Source organism: Condylura cristata, unplaced genomic scaffold (assembly GCF_000260355.1).
Source record: "Condylura cristata isolate star-nosed mole 26May11 unplaced genomic scaffold, ConCri1.0 scaffold00033, whole genome shotgun sequence".
NCBI classification, from domain to species: domain Eukaryota; kingdom Metazoa; phylum Chordata; class Mammalia; order Eulipotyphla; family Talpidae; genus Condylura; species Condylura cristata.
This window is the reverse complement of record NW_004567134.1, coordinates 3,032,739-3,055,597: the sequence shown is the minus strand read 5'-3', so window position 1 is coordinate 3,055,597 and position 22,859 is coordinate 3,032,739. Positions and strand designations below refer to the sequence as shown.

General features: G+C 49.3%; 1 protein-coding gene across 1 annotated transcript in view; it reads left to right on the top strand.

Annotated features, from left to right (window-relative positions):
* RARB (retinoic acid receptor, beta) overlaps positions 1 to 22,859 on the top strand; it is a 139,121-nt gene that overhangs the window by 113,925 nt on the left and 2,337 nt on the right. The window contains exons 4-7 of the mRNA XM_004692275.2: positions 6,031 to 6,191; positions 15,290 to 15,466; positions 21,088 to 21,292; positions 22,080 to 22,238. Coding sequence (XP_004692332.1) covers positions 6,031 to 6,191; positions 15,290 to 15,466; positions 21,088 to 21,292; positions 22,080 to 22,238 — 702 coding nt within the window. The remainder of the gene's footprint in view (positions 1 to 6,030; positions 6,192 to 15,289; positions 15,467 to 21,087; positions 21,293 to 22,079; positions 22,239 to 22,859) is intronic.

Genomic DNA, 22,859 nt, shown 5'->3' with positions numbered 1-22,859 from the left:
GGCAGTGCCCTCCAATGATGCTATTTTGACCCCCTTTTCAAACCCTGAAGTCAAGGTCCCCTGGCACCCTAGGACTTCATTCAATTCACAGATGCTCACAGGTGCCCAGCCCACATCTTGACCCAAAGATCACTTGTCTCTGTAGTCAAGAGTCAACTTTGCTGCAGTCAGTCACGAACCTCTTCTCTGTTCAGATTCCTCCCAGCACTTGTGGGGTAAGTGAGGTGGTGGGAGAAAGACATTGTCCCCACTTACAAGGAGATTCTGACCTGCAGGACACTTCATGTGCCCCAGCTCACAGCAGCTTTACAGAGGGCCCTGAGGTCTCAGGCTTGAGCACTAACCCCCAAATGCTGAAATGAAGGGAACAGGATGTCTCTTTTAGTCATACTACCTCCCACCTCAAATCCACGGGCAGTTCATTCGCATAACAGGTTCAGAAAATGATTTTGTAATTAAGATTAAGGGGCTGTGTTTTTGTGGTTTTCTTTTAAATGTTTTGGTATTTTAGTTACAGGTTCTCTTTCCCTCATGGCAGCCAGACAGTGCTGATCACCAGCCGAGGGGGTCTCATACTCTTGCAGTTAGCAAGGAGGTAAAGAGTCAAGATGCACGAATTCCAGACTAATATTCCAGCAAGACTAGCTAGACCATTATGCTTCCTTTGCTAAATTGCATATAGAGGAGTTTATGGAAAAAATATTGTTGACTCTATTCTCTTTTTCTTTCTCTTTCTGACATGAAGGATCTTTCAGTGAAGTGTTTTTGTCCCCTCCTGAATCCACTTCTTTTGCATGTTTCCTGCATTAAATTTTTATTGTGTGCGTGGAAATCAATATTCCAGATACATGCACAAGTGCACACATTAAAATGAACATGACTTCATTTATTTCCATGATTAGACATTCAAATAAAAGTGCTTGGGTGTCTGTTTTCATATTCATAGGTCGAGATCCGTACATCAGAGGTATTTGTATAAGTGACATTTTTATTACATTCATTTCATTTGCAATATGATAGTGGATCATAAATATGTTACTTTTATGCCACCAAATCTGATTTGTGGCACTTAGCCCTCACAAGGAGAACACTTGATGTTTTATGGAGCACCTTCCAGCAGAGGAGCGCTTTGCAAACAGCAGGCGGGTTCTGACAGGTGTGTGACACATGCCCCCGACCCTAAGGGCGCCTCACCTGCCTGAGCCAGCTCCGGATGCAGAGCCCCCAGTGATTGTCCTTGGACCCTGCAGTGATGATGGGCCTGTTTCTGGAAGCCAGAGGCTCAGCTTCACACCCAGGCCTCGAAGCTGATAGGACTCCACATGGAGTCACTTTGTCCTTCCCAAAGTGACTGTGCTATGGGCTGGACACTGTGTTAAGCTCCAGCAACACAGAAGCAGATAAAATATGGCTTTTGCCAGTAACCACAGACTAGGAGGGGAGGGCTACATAGAACAGTATTGCCCCACACCTGCTCGTGAGGGAGAGGGGCTTTGTTCCAGATGCGACCTCCTCCATCCCCCATGCCCTGCTAGGGATGCACCGTGCCTGCAAGTGATTTGCAGCCTGCAGGTCAATCACAGATAGATTGGTGCACGTGCCAACCAATTGCATCAGAAGGAAATGTGTCAGGCATCCCTGGAAGCTAAGTATCAGTTGAACACCCTAGACTCTCAGAATATCCCTGCCAAGGTTTCCTGTTCCTTCATCTGCTCCGTGGGAGTGCACGCACACACATGTACACAGACACACGCACACTCAATCATGCACATACAGAGCTCCTGTAGCCCCTTCTTAACACTTCCGCTGATGTGCTCGACAAACACGGCAGAGCAGAGGAGCCAAGGCTGAGGGCCCAGTAACCAGGTTTCCTGAGTTGAGATTCCCTAACAGTCACTTACAGGCTACCTGGCCTGGGGCATTACTTACTTTTCTGTGCCTCAATTTTTTTATCTGCAAAACGGGCATAATCATGAGCCCTTCCTGTCAGGTTGTTGCAGGATAGAATTTGAGTAGAGGACTTTATAGAATACCCATAGTTGCTATTGCAATGAACACTTTCAATGGCATTCTAATTACTGTTATGTGTTACTCTGGTGATAGGATTAATGCCTCTTCCCACCATAAATAACTCATAAGTGTGTTTCATGGCAACAGTAACCATTTCTGTGACTCCCACTTCATTCCACAGCAGGTGGCATATAGTAAATACTCAAAATGTAATTATTGAATGAATGAACGATGGACAAAACAGTGAAGGGAATATTTAGTTCCCCTGCTCATTTGACGCCACTAACAGGTAATGTTTTCAAAAACCTCATTGTCACTCGCAGCCACGGATCCTCAGCAGTGCCCATCGGGCCCATCAGATTCTTCTGCCTGTTTGACTGGCCTATGCAATGGTGGACTCACTCTTTCCCACCTAGCACAACACCCACCCACCCTCAGAGAGCACTGCTGCTGTCTCAGAGGCAGAGCAGTGCAGACTCCTGGAGGGTGCTCGTCTGTATCCCCAGCCCCACACTGCACTCCTCAGGAGGTGAGCCAGCCACTGCTGATCCCAAACACTGGCCATCATTGCTGTCCCCAGGCCATCTCATTGCCGTGTCTCCTCATATGTAGTAGCCCTTTGCCAGCTGCCCACACAAACTTAATTGTTGCCCATGGCAGTGTGAACCACGGAGCAAAGCAGCTGCTAAAACCTTGTTTAGAAAACATGTCCATCAATTTAGGACAGTTTACATAATCAGGATATTATCACCAGAGGGGTTACTGCATCTTGGGGTTGCAGAGGAGTTTCTGATAATCCCAGGTATCAGTTGGTCCTTTGGTCACGGAGAGCATAGTTGGGGTATGGGAGAAGGGACGGAAGCATTCTGAAGGGAGCGTGAGGTCACACACTGGCCCCCTGCTAACATGTGAGGCTGGGTCCCAAAGCACAGAGGACAGAGCTCTGGCATTGCAGCTGTTACTTTGCCGGTGGTGGGTCTGTCACCACACTACTCAAGTGAACCCCGCCTGGTGCCCAGCAGCAGCACCCCAAGCACCCCTGCCCACCTACTGAGGGACCCCACCTGACCTCATGTCTCACTTTATTGGCACAGTTCAAATGGCCAGTGGTTGCCCTGGAGCTTGGAGATTCCCAGTGATTTGTCAGGGGCCCATGAGAATTCTTGGTGCTGACTAATGCTGCCTGTGAAGAGGACTGTTAAGGACTTGCCTAAGGGTGGGATTAGGTGTAACTGTGTGTGGCTCCTCAGCCTGATTATACCACTGAGAGCCTGCCTTGACCACTGTCAAAGAGGGTGGCCTCGAGTTCCTAGTGTGTGGGAATGGGGTTATTGTGACCGCCTCACCCAGTTCACTGTGGGTTCTTAAATTGCTTAGGGCAATGCTGGCTGGCACTCCTAAGCCACCCATAAGTGGGGTTCTTGTCTCTGATGCTAAGTGGCCGCAGGGCCATCTTGGCTTCTAAGATCCTGGACAGAGCCGATCCCAGTGTCCAGTGACCGTGACTCCCTCAAGGTTCTGGGTTTTTATTGTCGTTGTTTGGAGCTAATTTCACCCAACACTCATCATTTCGAGTGTACATGCAGTTCAGTGGTTTATAGTCTCTTCATAAAGTTGTGTAATCATTTCCACTAATTTCAGAATATTTTCATCTGTCTCAAAAGAAACCCTGTACCCATTAGCAGTCACTTCCTGCCCACCCTCCTCACAGCCCTTGGCAACCCTTAATCTGCTTCCTGACTCTGAAACTGCGCACAATGAGCGTGCGCTATAAATAGACCCTGCGCACGTGGGCTTGGGGGACAGGCTGCTCTCAGCCAGCAGGTGCCCCAGGTTCATCCACGTGGAGCCAGCTGCTTCCCTCCTGCGATGGCCAGTAATCCCCCAGTGCTGGGACAGGGCACGTTCTGTTTTATCCTTGGTAGCTGATGTGCGTTTGTGTTGTTTCCACTTTTGCGCTACGGTGAAGATGCCATGGCTAGGAGCCTTTGTGTTCACGTTGGGCAGGGCCCACGCCTCGGAGCGGAGCTGCTGGGCTCAGTGACAATCTGCGTTTAATGCTTAGAAGCAGTGCCAGACTGTTTTGTTCAGGGGCCTGTTTCGGAAGGGCCTTGTGGCTTGGACTTAACTCTCGTGTTGAACAGTGGGGTCATTGGCAGAGGCTGGCTTGGAAGGGGTTGGCACCTCACTTCCGGCCTCCTTTGGTGCCCAGTTATGTGCCTGCAGATGCAGCCTCCACTCACTCACCAGCTCTGTCCTCTGGAGGGCGGCCTGGTGTCTCCTTCCTCCTTCTCCTCACCTTTGCCAACCTTACTCTGTGCTGTCTCCCTGCTTTAAACCACACCAACTTTCACCCTGCATTCCACACCCCTCACCCTGCATCTGCACCCATGGCATACAGTCCGGCACATGAACCAGTGTGCCCTGGAAGATAATCCGCTGGAAGCTTTTACCTCACACAGCTCTCCCACTCTTTCTAGAGCCGAGATGTTCTGGGCTAAAGCACAGTGTCATTTCAGATTCCCAGAAAAAAGGAGGTCAAACAGGCAGGTTTTCTTCTCAAATATGTCCACTTCCTTAGCAGTAAGTGAATCCCAAGTCGGGAAAAACTTGCCAGTTGCATAAACTTGGGCACACAGCTTAGCCTCTCTAAGACTCAGCTTCTTCATTTGTCAAGTGGGTTTAAAATTGCCAGCCTTCTTGGGATTAGGTGAGGGACCAACGGCACAGGTCCTGGTGCCGTGCTCAAGGCGCTGGAGAGACGGGTGCTCCCTGCCACTCCCCACTCCCCACCATCCCAAGGATTTTTTCAGTATCATTCTCTCCTTCCCCTTTTTTCTCTACTCCGCTTTCTCCCTGCCTCCTTCCCTCCCAGTCCCCTCTTTTCCTTTCACCTCTCCTCCTCCCCTCATGCTTATTCTGCTCTCACCTCCTGCCCCATGCGGAACCTCAGTAGCTCTGTGTAAACCCAGGGAACTGCCGGATCTCAGACCACCTGCTCCATGCAGGGCCAGACCAGATCCTCTTAGGGCAGATTCGACTGTGACCTGGGTGGTTTTGCAGCACAGACCCCAGGTCAGAGCAGTGACACACGACAGGTGGGTGATGTGGTTCATTCGTACCTGTTGGCCTCCTTGGTTTCCATTTCCTTCCCTGGGAGCTCCAAGCAGAGGCAGAGCTGTGCGTGGCACTTGGGTCTGCAGGCATCTGAGAGACCTGTGCAGTGAGGGAAGCCAGGGCTGCCATGGTCCGGGCCCTGGGTCACAAGACTGTGCTGCACACTGAGCTGGAGTAGGGGGTGGCTGAGGCAAGTGCCCACCCTGAGGGCCCAGTCAGCCAGGTGTGGGGTGGCACAGCTGCAGATGAGTAAGTGAATAAATGAATGAGTAGTTTTCTAGGCCAAAGGTTTCATAATACATAGACTATTAAACGGTTTTTTTTAACTAAAAAGAAAAGACTGTGGTTATGATAGAACATTTAGGAAACAGAAAAACAAAAAGAGATCAAAGGCATAATCCCATCACTTCCAAGATGAATTTCTTCAAATGTGCCAGTAATGAATGAATTCTGAGAACTGAAAAGCAAAGTAATAAACCAAAATGCTTAGTGGGGATTAGTAGTTGTGACACAACAAGAGCTTTGTTCAGGGATGTGTCCCCAGACAAAAGTAGCCTGCGCAAGGCCTCTCTGGCCATCCCTGCTGGAATTGGGAGGAATGTGCTTGGAAAAACAGCTCTCTCCAAGCTGCCCATCCACATGGGAAGATCTTTCCAAATAAACCACACTCTGGGGCACCGGAGCGTGGCTTTGGTAGATGGGCACACTTGGAAAGACAAGCCTTACTCTCTGCTGGTCCCCCGAACTGTCAAGACTCTTAGGAAAAGTGTTTCTAGCACCTTTTCTCGGCACCGATACCCTAAGTGTCAAATGAGCCAAAGCCCGAGGGTAAATGGGGGACCCCAGCTCGCTCAGTGCAGTCTGCCCATGAGTGACCCCATGTGCCTTCTCGCTCATTTCCAGCCGTCAGGAATGACAGAAACAAGAAAAAGAAGGAACCTTCGAAGCAGGAGTGCACGGAAAGCTATGAGATGACAGCTGAGCTGGACGACCTCACAGAGAAGATCAGAAAAGCTCACCAGGAAACCTTCCCCTCGCTCTGCCAGCTGGGCAAGTACACCACGGTAAGGGCAGCGCCACCAGGCTGTGGCACGAGAGCTCAGGTGTCCGCACCCTGTCTCCTTCGTGTCCATACACACAGACGTGCATGCACGCTCACTTCGCCCTGGGCCTGGCAGGGACATCCTGCCAAGTAGAGCCCAGGACGGGCGTGAGAGCTGCATGGGGCAGCGCAGAGGCCATTTCCCTCTGAGTGGCCCTGAGAGAAGCACTGAGAAACAGTGGCCCCCTCCCAATCAGCCACGAGTGCGTTCACTCAGGCAACAAATTGTGTGCATGCTGTCTGCCCACTGTGTCTGTGGCTCCTGGGATGTGGGCGCGATGAGGCTGCTCTCCAGGGACTTAGTCCTGGGGCAAGGAGACAAGTACGAGCAGCGAGGGGTGACATGACAAACACCTGTGCAAAGTCGGGGGACCTCAGAGAAGATGGTGTCCGTTGAAAAAACACCATCCAGCTCCAAGAACCAACCAACAGGGTGGGGTCTGTCCCCTGGGCCGGGGTCCAGGCTCACAGGGTCTTACAAACCCTCAGCAAAGGACAGAACTGACATCCGTTCTGTGTGTGGATGAGGAGGTCTATCTGCTCCCCGTGTTCTGCAGAGAATAGAAATAACGAGAAGTGGGGGTAAGAGAGAAAGTGGGACCGAAGGGAGGAGGTGTATATGGACTGGTCTGGAAGAGTGGTGGGGAATTCATGAGGTACTTTCATTTTCTAAAGCAGCTTTTGCTTGTATACTGTTCACTGTCCTATATCCCAGTGTGTGACACATGCAGGTCCCAAACAGACATGTGAGGATGCATGAGTACACTGAGATGCTGTTCTGGCCTCCTTAAGTGGCTTATGGTGCTTCCCAGGGACAGTAGCTAGACACTCCCTTTCAAAAATTCAAGTATCAATGCATTTGCCGTTTGGGTGCCTGGCATGCTAGCAAAATGACAGTATGGAAGGTCATGAAATAGAAAGATGAAATGGTGGTGTCAGGAAGAGATGGCCCAGTGAGTGGAGGGGCTTCGTGGGGAGCCCGAAGCCTTCCATTTCGGTGACAGTGCCAGTTTCTCTGTCAACTAGGAATAATGAACAGGAGCAGCAGGCCCATGGGGGTTGCGGTGGAAATTGGTGCTGGAACATGCCAGGGCGTCTCCCTTGGTGAGTGTGAGACCACTTGGGGTGTGGAGGCTGCACAGTTGAGTGACTCCAGCCCCTGAAGGGCTGACAAAGCTTAGACTTGCCTGGATGCAGAGGAGGAATCTAGAATGGCACTTCTCAAGCCTCAGCGTGCTTACAGAACAGCTGGCAAACAGGCTGTGCTTCAGCAGGTGCAGCCGAAAGGGCATTTCTAGCAAGCTCCAGGGCGTTGCTGATGTTGGTGGCCTGCAGGCCACACTCGCAGTGGCAAAGGCCGTGAGGTATATTTTGAGTAGCAAGACCCAAAATGACCTTGGGATCCCCTCAGGCCTTTGGCATCAGGGAGGAGACCAAGTTGTGCCCTGAGGGTCTCCAAGGACTGTTCACCACTTTGGGGATAAGACACCATCCCGAGGTGGGGCACATTGAGACCACTTTCTTCCCCCCTTGTTTGATCAAACAGGGAGACTGGAAATACAACTTCTGCCTGCAGAGGGATCTGCAGAGCTGCAGGACCACCTGACCTCCTTCCAGACATGTCCTGTCAGTTTCTGGTATGCAGGGTGCCCAGATGCAATCTCTCCATAGACTTTGCTCTTTATTTCTCTTCTGTGCACAGCCTTAACTGTTTTTATTGAAAGCAGCTTGAAATCCTGTCTGGAAGTAGGTGGGGTATAAATAAATAACAGCAGCTCTAACAGTTTTCAGCAAGTTCTTGTTCCAAGTTGAGCATTTTGATGAAGAGCTTTTTTTAGATAGACAGTTGCTTCCATTGCAAGGAAACTTCCTGCCATCCTCACCAGGTTGGCATCCCTGTCAGATGCCTTTGGAATAAGTGGGCAGAAAGGAATCAAAAAGGCTGCTAACCACCCACCTCCAGAGCTTTGAAGGAGTAGACCCTTTTTTGTTTCCTAGTTTGGGCAAGTGGCCAGGCGCTAGGAGACAGCAGGAGAGGGTGGGGATGGCAGAAGCATGACCGTCACCCCCTACATACAGACCTGGGTGGCGTGTTCACCTACAAGCCCAGAACTGCTCTCCTTGGGAAGGCTTTTAACCAGCAGCCCCTCCAGGATCAAGCGGAAAGGAGGGTTCCACAAGGAAAGCAGGGAAGGGCCATTTAGAGGCGAGTTTTCCAAAATAGGATGGAAAAGCAAACCCGAGGCGACGTCTCAGCTCAGAGGTCTCCTTAGGTAGAACTCTGGCAACTGTGTCATCTGGGCTCCGGGGCCTCAGAAGCTCTGTTCAGATCTGGCCCATGATGCTTAGAAGTTGGATGACCTCAGCCGCTCTCTGTATAATGGGCACTTGAATTGTACCAACTCAGTGGGTTTGCTGGGAACTTCTTCTCAAGTGAGGGAAATACATCAGAGCACCTGCACAGTTTCTGGCCCAGAGGAGAGGTACAAAATAGGCAGGTCTCCTCTCAATCCTCTCATATATATCTTGTCATTTTTTTAGGGCCACATGTGCAACCTCTGGAAAAATTAAGTGGTGGGTGGGAGGCCTCTAGTGCGGCCCCAGCTGGGAATGTCTGCCCGGGCTGTCAGGCTCCTTCTCCGCTGCTCTGCCAGGTGCTCAGGCTGTTTGTTACCTCACAAGCCTTGGTGGGGGGCAGCCCTGTGAGGAGATTTGAGGAGCCCTTCATCCACTCAGAAAAATGACCATCAGCAGAATCCTTAAACAACCAAAAGACTTTGCAGAGATGTATGGTTTAAAAAGGAAGCTGGTTGCGAGCAGTGCCCACCACTGTGGGCTTGACTTCCTTTCTAGAAATGAACATGAACAGCCAGAGATGCAGAATCTGAAACTCAGGAGGTAAGGAGTGAAAGGTCAGGGGAGCAACGAGGTCCGAGTTCTAGCCTCAGTCGTCCAGCACTCAAGTGAGTGACCTTGAACCAGCCTTAACTTCTAGGAGCCTGATTTTTGCCAATGAAGGCGCCTGCCTGTCCAGACCCAAAGGCCGTTCCTTCACCTTCCCTCACACAGCCACTGTGTGCCTGCTCTCTGTGGAAACGGTGCAGGGTAAACTGAGCGGCTGAAGATAGCTGCTGCTTGTCTCCGCTGTGGGGGTTAGAAGTGCACGGTCAAGGTGTCAGCAGGGTCTCCCTCTTGACTAGGGGGGAATCCTCCCTTGTCTCCTAGAACTCCTGACTTGCAGGTTGCCCTGGCCTCCTTGGTGTGTGCCTTCATTTCTCCAGCCCTGACCTCCCCAGCCACCTTCTCCTGTCTTACCCCGCCTTCCCTCCAAGCCTGTCTCTGTCCAGATTTCCCCTTTATAAGGTCACCCATCGTGCTGGATTAGGACCCACCCTATGGCCTCGTCTTAAGTGGGTTACCTCTGTAACCCTGTTTCCAGACAAGGTCAGATTGTGGAGAGTTGGGATTAGATTTCGTGCGTCCTTGTGACCACACAAGGACACCCCCGCGCACCACCACCCCCACCCCGCTCAGCACACAGATGTTCACCCCTCCAGCCTGCAACTGTCTTGCCAGATCTGGCTGAAAGTCCAGTCTTGCCCCATGTTTTGTGAGCTTTTCGAAACCTTTGCTGATACACATAGTAAGTTCTCATCTTTTAATGAAAATTGTTCTCTGTAGGGCCTGTGCTAAGTCCCACGATTGGGTGGTGGGAAAAGGACAGACCTGGCTGAGGGGAGAGCATGAGCATGGCCAGGAGTTTGGCCCAGAAGGAACTGGCTGGGAGGCAGGAGCCAAGTCTGAGGAGCTGGGGAGCCTTCGTGTGCTGGGAGAAGGTGGGTGAATGTCAGCAGCATAGGGCCGGGTGGTCTCTCATCTCACGAAGCAGCTGCAAGAGGAGGGCCCTGGCTCCTTTGTGCCTGGCCAGGGGTTTCAGTGGGCATAAAGGAGGTGCCCTTGGGGTTCTGGAGGTGCCCTTGGTGTTCTGGAGCCATCAAAGGTCCCCCTCAGCAGCTGAGAACACCCCCAGTGGAGCATGTCTTGGGCATCTCTGGAATACTGATCTGCCCTCTGTCCTGCCCTTGCACCTCACCAAAGTTCGCTGGATCCCTGAGGTCCCCAGGATGGCCGGGCTTCAACTACCAGAGGAGCCCCCTCCAGACTCATGTCCTATCCCAGGAATCCGAAACAGTGGGGGTCTGAGAGAAACCCAAAAGACCACCTCCAGGAAAATCCTGCACTTCACCTTTGCTTCCAGCCGGGCTTCCAGAAGACCCTCACCCAGGCCCCCGACACATCCCACTGCTTAGAGTCCTCTGCCCCCACAGGCGTGCCACACCACGAAGACAGCGCCCACCTTCCCCCACCATCCAGGGTAGCTGCCAAACTGCCCAAGCCCACCTGTTGGAGACCTCCTCTGCTTCTGAAGAAAATGCTGCCGTGTGTTGGGGCCCTGCCTCTTCCTCCCACGGGCGGACATATCCCAGCTGGCACATTCCAGAGGCCATGTTGTCATAGTGCCTAGATCAGTGTTTGTTGACCACGAGGAGATGCTGGCCTGGCTCTTCACATTCTCTCCATAGTGATGCTGAGGATATTAGCTGCCCCCTGGAAGCTTCCAGAGTTTCCAGATGAGAGGGACATCACAAATGCAACAACAGGCTTAGGACAAGCTGTTCAGCTCAGAAAGTGGAATGTATCATAACTCAAGATGCGGGGGGGACATGGTGCAGGTGGGGAGCCTGGGAGCCACAGCCTGGCTGCCAGCTGGGCGCCTGCCTGCTGGGCCTCTGGCACAAGTTACTGAGCTTCTCTGGGTCTCAGCCCAACAGGACCATGACAGCACTGACGGCCCAAGCGTCTTGTGAGAATTAAAGTGAGCTCATCATAAGCACTCAGAGCCATGCCTAACCTGAGGCAAGGCCCACATGCGCTGTTGCACAGCCATCCAATAAGGAAACGTGGACAACGGGGCTGCAGATACAGACAGCACTGAAGGGGCTCAGCCTCTGGGGACGGCAAAAGGCGAAGGCTTCGGAGGAAGGATGCCTGGGCGTGTGCGCCCGGCATTCCCGGGCAACCCTGACTCTGGTCCTTTTCAGAAAGTGTGTGTTTCCTCCTTAGCTCAAAAGGAGCCACAGGCCAGAGTAAACCACTGTCATGTAGGAGCTGCCTCTGTGGACTGTTAAAAGGACGCTGCTGGTTCCACCTCCATTTTTATTGTCTTTTTCTGATTGCAGTGGCAGAAAAATTGGATCTATTCATGAGACCAAAAATAGTCATTTAATTGGATGTCATAGGTTGGGGGAAGGGTGTTGGGCTTTTCTGAGGCAGAAATAGGCACTGGGAATGGCCCTGAGGCCTTTGCGGCAGGCTCCGGGACCTCCCCCCAAGGCGAGCTGTGGTGGGAGCCAAGGGGGGCGCCCACCCTCGGAGGGGTGAGTATGAGGAAGGCCTGTCTCCCACTCTCCTGCACGGCTTCCCCCCAGCCCCATGTTCTCCTTCTCTCTCCCTCTGGTTTTCAGAAATGTGGCTGAAAACCCACACTTCCCGGGTGCTCCCTCTACCCGCCTTGATTACCAGCCCAAACAGGCGGCGCCGCCATTCGCCTCAGCTGGAAGATAATGCAGACACTGTCGGGAACCGCATGCTATGAATCCTGCCTCTGGTATAATAAAACACCAGGTTATTTTGCGTTTTATTAACTGCCTCTTCCCTTCAGTTTGCATAATAGTGAGTTAGATGTTCATGCCGTTAAGACGGCTGTGCATTATTTTTAATAGAGGGGTCGACAGGCCTTTCTCTCTCTCCACCCGGTGCGTAATCACGTAACCCCATACGATGCTGATGAGGATTTCGTTCACACTCGCTGGGCCGGGGGAATGTCTTTTTTTCCAGATGGATACTCCATCGTAAAATGATTTCCCGCCGTAAGCTCGCCTCTCTGTCCTTCTCTTCCGTGTCATCTTCCTACCAACTGGATAAACTGCCTATTAAATTTAATTACAGACCGAATGGCCGCACATCTTGATCTTATATTCCCTCGAGTCTACTGTATTCACTAAGGTCCTTGAGGAAGGAATAAAATAAATCTGGATGATGCATGCCTGCTCCCCCCAGGGAACATCGTGGAAGGCAACTTTGGCCCCCCACTTTAGAGCTGACCTGGCCCCCCTTGTGCAGACTCTTCTTCTGGCATTCCTTCCAACATTCACAACAAAAGCTGGTTTTGTTGACTCTATGGGCTGATTTTCAGGGAGGTGAAGATACTGGTTAGGGGTACCCGGTTCCCTTTCCAGAGTGATTGACATCTTTCAGAGGCCTAGACAACAAGCCTGGGAACTGTCCCTGGTATATTGGACTCTGCAGTTTCATGAGCAGGCCGCGCCCACAGGCCAGGAGAGTGTCTGCTTCCGGTAGTAGTGCTCCTGAGACATTTTAAGGCAGCAAGGATTAGTTGATTCACTCAACAAATAATTGAGCCCCTACTGTGCACCAGGCACAGCTCTAGACATTGATAATAAAGTCATGAGAAGTGAGACAAGAGGCGCCAGTGTAAGTAAGTAAATCATAGGAGGGTGAGGGGAGAAGTGCTATAAATACAGTGGGATGGGGTGGAAGGGTGCTGCCACTTTCAACAGAGTAACCTGGAGTGGCTCCAGAGAAAGTAAGTGCATCATGCAGCTACCTGGGAACAGTAGTCCAGGTAGAAGGAGTGGCCAGTGCAAAGGCCCTGAGGCAGGATTTCACATGATTGTTCAGGATAACAAGGAGACACGGGAGGCTGAGGTAGTATGAGCCAGTGATGGTGAGGGGTGAGAGGACAGGGAGTCAGAGAAGATGGGCAGGTCTGGGGAGGCCCTGCAGGCCATCGAAAGGACTTTGGCTTTAGTTTCAGATGACAAAATACTGGATATTGAGAGGAGCACAGTGATTTGCTCTACCTGTGTTCTGAAAGGACCCCTTGTTCCTAGCTTGGACTAAGCAGCTAGGAAGACCAGCACAGAATGAAGGGGCTCAGTTAGAGCTGGCCAGTCCAGCGGAAGGTGATGATGGGTCAGAGCAAGGTGGTGGCCCTGGAGGTGAGACCTTTCTCTAAGGCTTGACAGTTTGGGTAGGGAGAATATGAAATTCTCAGCCCTAATAACTTAGGCTATAACTGCACATTCGTTAGACTTCTTCCTGCTGTGGGTGAGAGAGACCACGTACATGTGGAATGAAGGCACACGTATTTGAATGACTGGAGGGACCCGGCCAGTCAGTGGGAGAGGTTTACCCTGAAATCTGTGCCTCTCATAGGGATGAGGGTGCCCCTGGATTGATTTTGTGACTATCAAAAGCTAAGGGATCCTGTGTGAGCTTGGGTGTTGGAGTCCTGAACAGAAGCTGCTGAGGGACCAGAAACCTGGTCCTTCTCGGGATCACACAGGACAGAGCATCAGGCTTGGTGTGGTGCTTGAAGATGGCACCATCGTGAGCAGGGTGGTGCCCTCCGTGCCTGGCAATGGACAGGACCAGAGGAGGCCAGAGGCCATGCAGTAGCCACTGGCACGCTGGAGGCCTCAGACTGTGTAACTTGGTAGCAGTGGTTGAATTTTACTTATCCTTTTAATTATCACTGATGCTTTTTAATGTCATTTCTACTGTGACAAGTTGCAAGCATAATATGAATGTCAAGCAAGTAGAGTAAGAGATGCCTGTGATCACTGCATAGCCGATCTCGTTTCCTCTTTCCACCCTCACAATCCTCTCTGTTACATGTTGTTCAGGAGTGAATCACAAACACCTTGCTTTGTAAACATTTTATGGTGTGTATTCTAAATGATAGAAAGTTCTGCAAACAAAATATCACAGTGCTATCATTTCTCTTCCAAAAGTAAGCTTAATATTTCAAATACCTTAATATCTCAAATTTCCAATTTTCTTATGTGTCACAATGTATTTGTTTGAATCACAATTCAGATAAGGTCTGCATCTTGTGGTCGGTTCACAAGGCCCCTAAAAATCCTAATGTCAGGTTTATTGGAGTACAATTTACATGAAATAAAATTTATCTTTGTTAGAGGCAGAGTTTGTTGAGTTTGCCAGAAGGATAGTCGTATCACCCTCTCACCGTAGTCAAAGGTATGGAGTATTTATCTCCATCATCCCAGAACGTTCCCTTGCGCACCTTTGTGATCACCTCCTCCTTTACCCAGCTCCTGGAAACCAGTGATCTGTCTTCTGTCACTATAATCTTGCCTTTCCCAGAGCGCCACATAAGTGGAGTCATTCTCTGCGTAGGTTTCTGTGTCTGCCTGTCAATTCCCTGATGCTTGGAGGTGCCTACATTGCGGCCTGTCTCAGGGCTTGTCACTGCTGATGGCTGTCCCACTGCGTGGTTGTGTCAATTTATGTCCCAGATGCTTATCGGTTATTGAGCATCCAGGTTGAGCAGCTTTTAGTTGGCTTTAGCTGCTAAGGTTTTCCTTTCCCTGCTTCTTTTTTTGCTCTTTGCAGCATACTTATGGAAGAGATCAGTTGTTGTTCCTCGGGTGTCTTCTGCTTCCCAGATGGAGACAGCCCCGTCTCCCAGTGTTGTTAATTGTGTTCTTCTGTCTCCTGCATTTCCTGACATTAGATCTACAGGCTTATCCTAATTCCAGTGGGCTTTTGGGCCACATTATTTCACAGGTGGCTCTGTGTTTCTCCAGCACGGCCACTCAGGTGACAGGTTGCCGTCTTTAAAGATATGAGCAGCTGCCAGCAGAAGGTGCCAGGAGGCGCTCATTCACAAGGGGGTTATGGTGGTGAGTCTTCATTCCATTACTCCTTCTGCATTTGTTATCTGGAGTAGCATAAAGAGGAATTGCCCTCATCTGCAGCTTTGCTGCCCAGTGGTACAGGAATAAGATTTTTGTGCTTGCAAAAAAAGTAAATAAATTCAAGCTAAAACCTCAGTTACCCCCCACCCCAGGGGGCTCCCTGTCAGGACTGTAAATGCATTAGTGAAAGATGCGGTAAGTCCCGTACTTCGTTGGCTTCACGAGATTCACCTGACGGCACTTTCTCTCACATTAGAATTCCAGTGCTGACCACCGAGTCCGACTGGACCTGGGCCTCTGGGACAAATTCAGCGAGCTGGCCACCAAGTGCATTATTAAGATCGTGGAATTTGCTAAACGTCTACCGGGCTTCACCAGCTTGACCATCGCAGACCAAATCACCCTACTGAAGGCCGCCTGCCTGGACATTCTGGTATGTACCTCTGAATGCTGGGATGTGGGGAGGGCACGGGGATGGGAGGAAGATTTACTGTCACCCCCACCTTGGCACACACCAGCTTCCATCCTCCCATTTGGAGTCTCAGACTGTTTGCTAGAGGTACAGAGACACTGTACCTCTAGCAGTTGGCTGAACCTCCGGCCCCCGCTGCAGTTGGCTGAACCTCCGGCCCCCGCTACAGTTGGCTGAACCTGCCTACCTCTCTCCCCTGATCTGCGGTCCCCTCCACATGTCCTTGGGAAGGGTCCAGCCAGTCTTGGTCAAAGGCCTTCTGTGATGGTGGGCTCACTGCTCCCAAGGCAATGTGCCCAAGGCAAGCCAGACCCGAGGACAGCCCTCACTCGGCCAGTGGGTGACCATCTCCTTCCCTGCTGTTCCAACTCCCCCTGCCCTCCAGAGCCTCACAGGAACATTCATAGCACCTTCCGAGGCAGCCCTGAGGTCTTTGTAAGGCATCGGGATTCTCCAGGCTAAACTGATTACTGCTGGAGGCAGTGCCTCCGTCGGTGACCTTGAGCAACCCCATCCTTCCTCAGTTTACCCACTCATATATGAGACTCTCTGCTGCCCTCTTTTCTCTGCCTTCCAAAAGGATGAAGACTGCTGTATCTTGTTCTCTGCAGGCTACATGCCACCCTCCATGCCACCTCCTACCCCAGTGGGCCTCAGGGTTGTTACAGTCAGTTCTGATAAGCACCTTTGCCTGAGACCAAGAAGCGGCCGCATTAGAGGTGGCAGGAACATGTCCTGCCTGTGAGTGTATATGCAGACAGGTCTCTGGAGGAAGTGAGAGGTGAAACCAGCTCCCAGGAGCAGCAGGAAATAGGGAGACTAAAAGTGCTTAACATGTAGTGCCCAGTGGCATGCCAAGTAAGCCTCAGATGCATGGGGTGTTAGTGGAGATGGAGTTACTACCATACAAGGTGCTGTTGAGGTGATTTAAAAGCACATAGATTTTTCTCTTTATTACATCTTTCATAGCTTTGGGTATAAACCTTTCTGTAAAGAAAATACATTTAGTAAAATTAAACACACACTCAATCTCCTCTGGAGCAAGGGCTCTGGATTGAGCGGTTACACAGGAAACGAGACTGTGGTGGTCTTTCCGTTGGCTGCTTGCACCTCGGGAGCAGGGGTCTAGGGTCTAAGAGCACAGTGGAACTTTGCTTCTTGTGAAATCAGGGGATCTGGATCAACCAGGGAACAGTCAGAAACCCTCCCTGTCAGAGCAGAGCTCACCTGTTGGGACCTATTTAAGTAAATAGGTCCAAAGTAGCAGGAAGAAGACTCCTGCTCCAAGAAAGTGTATTTCCTTCTTGCAAAAGGTGAGTTGGTGGCAGGTCCTAATAGGAAATCCTTTTTTTCCCATGAGCTCATAGGTACTTCATGCTGGCAGGGAAGACAGTCACTCAAACTTCTGTATGTGCTATTGTTAACTATCATCACTGCACCATCCCACAAGAAACTGAAGACAAGTGAGCACACAGGTCAGCCTTTGCCCACAAGTTACTGAACACAATCAATGTAGAGACTGAGAGGTTGAATGAACAATTGGAGGGTTCTCCTTTGCAATGTAAACGCTAAGCAACCCCTGGATACCCCATCAGGATAGGAGTCTAATGAGGGAATTCAATTCATTTATACAACAGATATTCATTAACCACTTGCTGTGTGGATGACTCTGTCCTGTGTGCTAAAGACACAGCATGGAGTAAGACAGATGAAGAACCGTCCCTTCTGGGAGCTTGTTTAGGAGGTCACGTTGGAGACCATAGATGAAAATAAGCAGGGAGGATGGGTCATGGTGTAGAATACTACACAGAAGTGAACATACATTAACATAGGAGACTTTCACAGACCAGATATGGAATAAATAAAAGCCAGACACCAAAGAGGAGATACCATGTGACTCCATTTAGCCAAATTACAAGAATAGGCAAAACTAATTTAGAGAAAGGGTCTAAATAATGGTTTGTTTTAGAGAAAAACTATGATCAGGAGGATATAAGGGAGCCCATTGGTGGTAGAAATACATAAGGAAAATGTGCTTAGTAGTGCACTTGGAGACTCAGGAAAAAACCAATATGGCCAGAAAATAGTGAGCAAGGGGGAAAGAGGTGGAGGATGTAGAAGCATGAAAATTTTTTTTGGATTTTCTGGAGGATCTGTAGCTAGAGAGAGGTCCCCTCAGATGAGTTATGAGCAGCTGCTGTGGCAACTGTGGATGGGCTGTGCAGGTCCAGATCAGGAAGAGTAGAAATGAGGAGCCATCTTCAAGGCCCAATGAGAACTGCTCAGATTAGGTTGGTCATAGGGATGAGGAGAGACATGGAAAGTCCTTGCCAAATGCATACATCCTCTCTGGGCTCCAGCCTCAGGCACTTTGCTGCTAGGAGGTCAGAAAGCTGTGAGGAGCAGTTGCCCTAGCTGAAGACCATGTGCGTTTTTCCTTGAGGATAGGCTTTGTCAGTGGAGCTATGTGTTGTCGGAATGGACCCTCGGTTGGTGAGCCAGTCTTGCCGGAGGTATTTTTACCCCATCTCGTGGGCTCTGCATGCTCTTCTCTCCAGATAAAATACCCTTCTTTCAAACAAAGGGTGTTTTCATCCCAGAGAAGCATATAGTGGTTGCCAATGGCATTTGACTTTAGTGTGACAGAATGGAACTCCTTGGTTTCTCTCCAGTCACCGGCCTGGCCAGAAGCCATGAGAAGGATGCCTGCTGACCACTAGGGTAGTCAGGGTGGGGGGAGGGCTGACACCACTTGATAAAAGGAGGCATTGCCCATTCTCTCATCTCAGGCCACACGCCATCCTCTCCGGGCAGTCTCTTTAGACTTGGATGTGAACTTTCTAAAAAGTGGGGCAATTGACCATAGTTTAAATGGTTTAGCATCCAAATATTTCCCAATTTTTGAGGAGAAAAATCTTTCAGAGTTCAAAATAGACATTTGTCTCTACAGCTTGAACTTGGATTTCTAAGTGGCCCCTGACAGCTTGCAGATGCTGTAGTCCTCGCTTTCTGACCCTTTCCGGCCAGACCGAGGGCTGCTTTCACCCTCATCACGGATGGATGCATTTGCCATCTCAGCAATGTGCTAACACTGCACAGACTTCCCCAGTACCTTTGTGGCCCCAACGTGGAGATATATCTGGGTGTTGAACACATAAATAGACTATGACAATTTTCCCCTCACATGATGGCTCCCTGGATAGGCAGCTTTTCCTTGTGTTTCTCCAAGTAGTTGGAGGAAACTTGGCCTGGGGTTAGGAGTTCTGTTTTCTGGGCCAAGGTGCTGCGCTTCACCTCCCGGGCTTTGGTGCTGTTCCCATGCATCTCAGCCAGTCAGGGGCTCTCAGATGATGATGATGCTGGCTTAGAGAGGGCCCTGGGCAAATATCTGAGAGTTGAGATGAACCACCCATCCAATGAAAAGGAATTTTTGTCCCCTTTTGATAACCTTTTAACATAAGCTTTACAGTTCACTGTGCTACTGGTGACACAATAAGGACACTAAGAACTTTGAGGACATTTACAACATACCACCCCATAAAATTTGTAGCATTCTGCTTCTCAGCCATAGGCTGTGTGCTATGTATAGTTATGCAGGCTGTGCACTCTCCAGAGCACCCAGCCTAGGAGACTAGTGAGGCTGATCTGCCAATTAATGCTGGGTCAGAAGTTACCACAATTAGAGGCACCTGGATTTGTACACAGACATGGCTGTGGTAGTGGAGAGGTGACAGTACAAGCCCTGAAGCAAATATGCTGTTGTGATGTACATAACAAGTTCTTTGGGTTTGTTTCCCCATGTGTAAAATAAGGTAATAGTAGTAGCCAGTTCATGGGAATTATTCATATGAGAATTAAGCAATATAGTAAGACACTTAACATAGTACCCAACATATAGTCAGTGATCAATAAAATATTATCATAAATTGGAGGTGAGATATGCTAACATTCACCCTTCTCTAAGAATGCAATGTCAAGGAGACATTGGTGGCAAAGGCCTCTCCAGGGCATCCGGACACTCAAGCTCCCTGGAGCCCTGCATGCAGGAGAAGGGCACTTCTACTCCACCGTCTTCTTGGAAGCTTAGAGACCAGGGGACCCAAGAGCAAGAGACCTTGCCAGTGCAACAGGCCTGCCCCCAGCCAATGTGGCCCCGAAGATGGGAGGTGCTTGTAGGGCACTGCCAGGCAGCCAGGACAAACTTCTCTGTGAGAAGAATCCTTGCCCCCGAAGTATGTCCCTGACAAGTCAGAGATTTGATAACAGCTGTGCTATTCCCGCCTCTGTGGGAATAGTATGCTTGCTCAGAGGAATACTCTCCTCCACGTGTGGCCAGGGAGCAGGAAGATGGCAGGCTTCCTGATTACATCTGTCCTGCTCTGGGTTGACACTCAGGACATTTGTGGGGACCAGACTCAGTCAAGCTGAGCACCAGCATCTGGGATAGACTTTGCTCCCGAGCCTTTGGCTGGGTTGTTCACTTCTGTCCAGGCAGGATTAATTTTTCTGTTTTTCAAGCAGATATGAGGCATTTCCTGAGGGAGAGGTCCAGGGTAGAAACCTGGCTGCAGAGGCACTTCCCAGTTTTGGGATGTGGGTGCAGGGGTGGGGGTGTCTAGCACATGGGCAGGGCCAGGGGATTTGTCTAAGCACTGTGAGGTGGGAGTTGACCATCTACAGAATCCAGACATTTTGGTGCTTGCTGTGCTGAGTGCAGCTCTAAGGCAGCGTGGTGAGCAGGTGTGTCCTGGTGGCAGGAACCAGAGTGGCTGGCAGAGTTATTGTCAGGCATGCCAGGTGAGGTGGGAAACTGTGCAGCATCCCTGGCTTCCTGCCTATAGTAACCCCACCCCAACTCTGGGCTTACTAGAAACACCGCCAGTGCTCTAGGAGCATGCCCTTAATTTCCTTCTGACGTCTGAGCTTGCTTCTCCTGAACGCTCCACACCTTGCTGCTTCCACTCCCTGTGCTGCAGTTCTGTACAGCTATATGTCAAAAAGCATCACGGAAGAGGGAACCAATGTGGTATTGAATTAGATTGAGTCCACATCAACTGTGACACTTGGGCATATAAGAACCTTTCTGAGCTTTCAGTCCCTCATCTAGAAAATAAGAATGGAAAATAATATTCCATTTGTTGAGTTGTTTGCAATATTGACTGTAGGGCATACACTAAACATTCAGTAAATAGTAGATACTGCCCTTTTTTCAGACTCTACCCCTTTAAAAAAATTATTAATCATTTTTTTTTAATCCCTAACAGCTGGCACAGTGCCTGGGACATAAGTAGTTACTCAGTAAATGTTTATTTGAATCAAATGAATTACTTTGAGCACAGATATTTCTCAAATTCTCTTGTGTGCTATTTATCATTCCCTTAATGTTAGCCTGAGTCCTGACATCTCGTCTTTTAGTGGAAGAGCTAGAGGGGACACCCACATCCACGGGGGGGGGGGGGGGTCACATGCCCGTGTGAGCCCTCCTTGGAATCTGCATGGTATTTGCTGCCTAGATCAGAATGGTGCTGCCAGGAGAGGTTGATTTTGATGATCCATCAAATATGGTTTGTTTTTTCTTCCAGATTCTTAGAATTTGCACCAGGTACACCCCAGAACAAGACACCATGACTTTTTCAGATGGCCTTACCCTAAATCGAACTCAGATGCACAATGCTGGATTTGGTCCTCTGACTGACCTTGTGTTCACCTTTGCCAACCAGCTCCTGCCTTTGGAAATGGATGACACAGAAACAGGCCTTCTTAGTGCTATCTGCTTAATCTGTGGAGGTACCAACTACCTAGAAAACCCTCGCGCAATTCCATTAAGACCAATTTATACTTGTAATTTATGGGAAATTCCTCACCTCCATTCTGGAGTTATTTTGCATGGAAAAAGACATGACTAATGCCAGGCATGCATATATGGGGTTTCTCACATTGTTCCTTATAGCTAGAAATTAAAGGTATTTAAGCTCATTCTGCTCTGAAATACCAAAATGTTATTTCTCCAGTAGCCACAGCTCGTTTTCAAAGGCAAAATCAGACTAAAATTGACTGTCTAGGGACATTTTAATGACAACCAAAGGGACTTTGTGCTGCTTACTAATTTAGTGGCTAGGAATACGTCATTGGGATTGTCCCTCCCTACCAATGCTGGACAGGCTGGAGATAAGATGTGGATTTCTATGTAGTGACCCCTGCTGGCTCACAGGATGCTGAATCATGTGTAGTTAAAAAGGAATGGCCTTCATCGGGCCCATTTGCTTCGCTTTTTATTACCAGGCTGCTCAAGGTTTGTTTAATTCAGCTCAGTAGTGACACCTCCTGGTCATGAGAAGTAATTCACTCCCTGGTTTTGACTGCAGACAGCCAAGAAAATGTGCTCCTGACCATTAAGGGGCACGATCATTTCAAGTAGCACTGTTAAAAGCAATTACACATCCCTTCAAATTTGTGTGTGATTGAGTTATCAAGCTCTAATAGTCATAGGAGAGAAATGGGAGATGAGCAGAAACCTCCTACTCTGGAAAATACATGATTCCCTCTGTCCTAATATTTTATTTCTGCTATCTAGACCGGCAGGACCTTGAGGAACCAACAAAAGTAGATAAGCTACAAGAACCATTGCTGGAAGCACTAAAAATTTATATCAGAAAAAGACGACCCAGCAAGCCGCATATGTTTCCAAAGATCTTAATGAAAATCACAGATCTCCGCAGCATCAGTGCTAAAGGTATGTCTTTAGCATCTGTGTTTGTAAGTGAACCAGAGAACCAGTGGTTCTAACCTGGTACTCTGCTCTGTATTATTCAGGATGTTTGATAATAGCCACCTCTTTGTTTTAGAATTAATTTCTACCACCATTGAAAAAAAAAAAAAAAGACTGCAAATCTTAATGTACTTCATAAATTTTTAACAATCAGATAACAGTAATTTGAAAAGCTGATTTCAAAAAAATGTTAGGCATTTAAATTTTTTAGTTGTATACATTTTATTCTAGTTTTCCACACATGTTCTGATTTATATAAAGTTTACTTCAGTTTTTCCTGAACATCCAGACCTCAAGAAAAATGAGTAGTACTTAGGGTAATTGTTACTGGCTAAGTTTCTCAGTCAATGTAGCCATTGCTCTCTTGTGTGTAGGCAGGAGATTTACTTCTGAACACTTCTAAGCAAAGGAATTCTTGACTTCCTAGAAGGTATAAATATTCTCTTGCCTGGTGATTTTCAGTTTATGTGGCAACTCGCCACATCAGAGTTGAGTTTTAGAGCAGGGTCTGTGGAGAGAGAACTCAGCAGCTATCCCTGGTACCACATGTGCTGTTATTTGTCATGCTCCTTCCCGTTAGAAAGT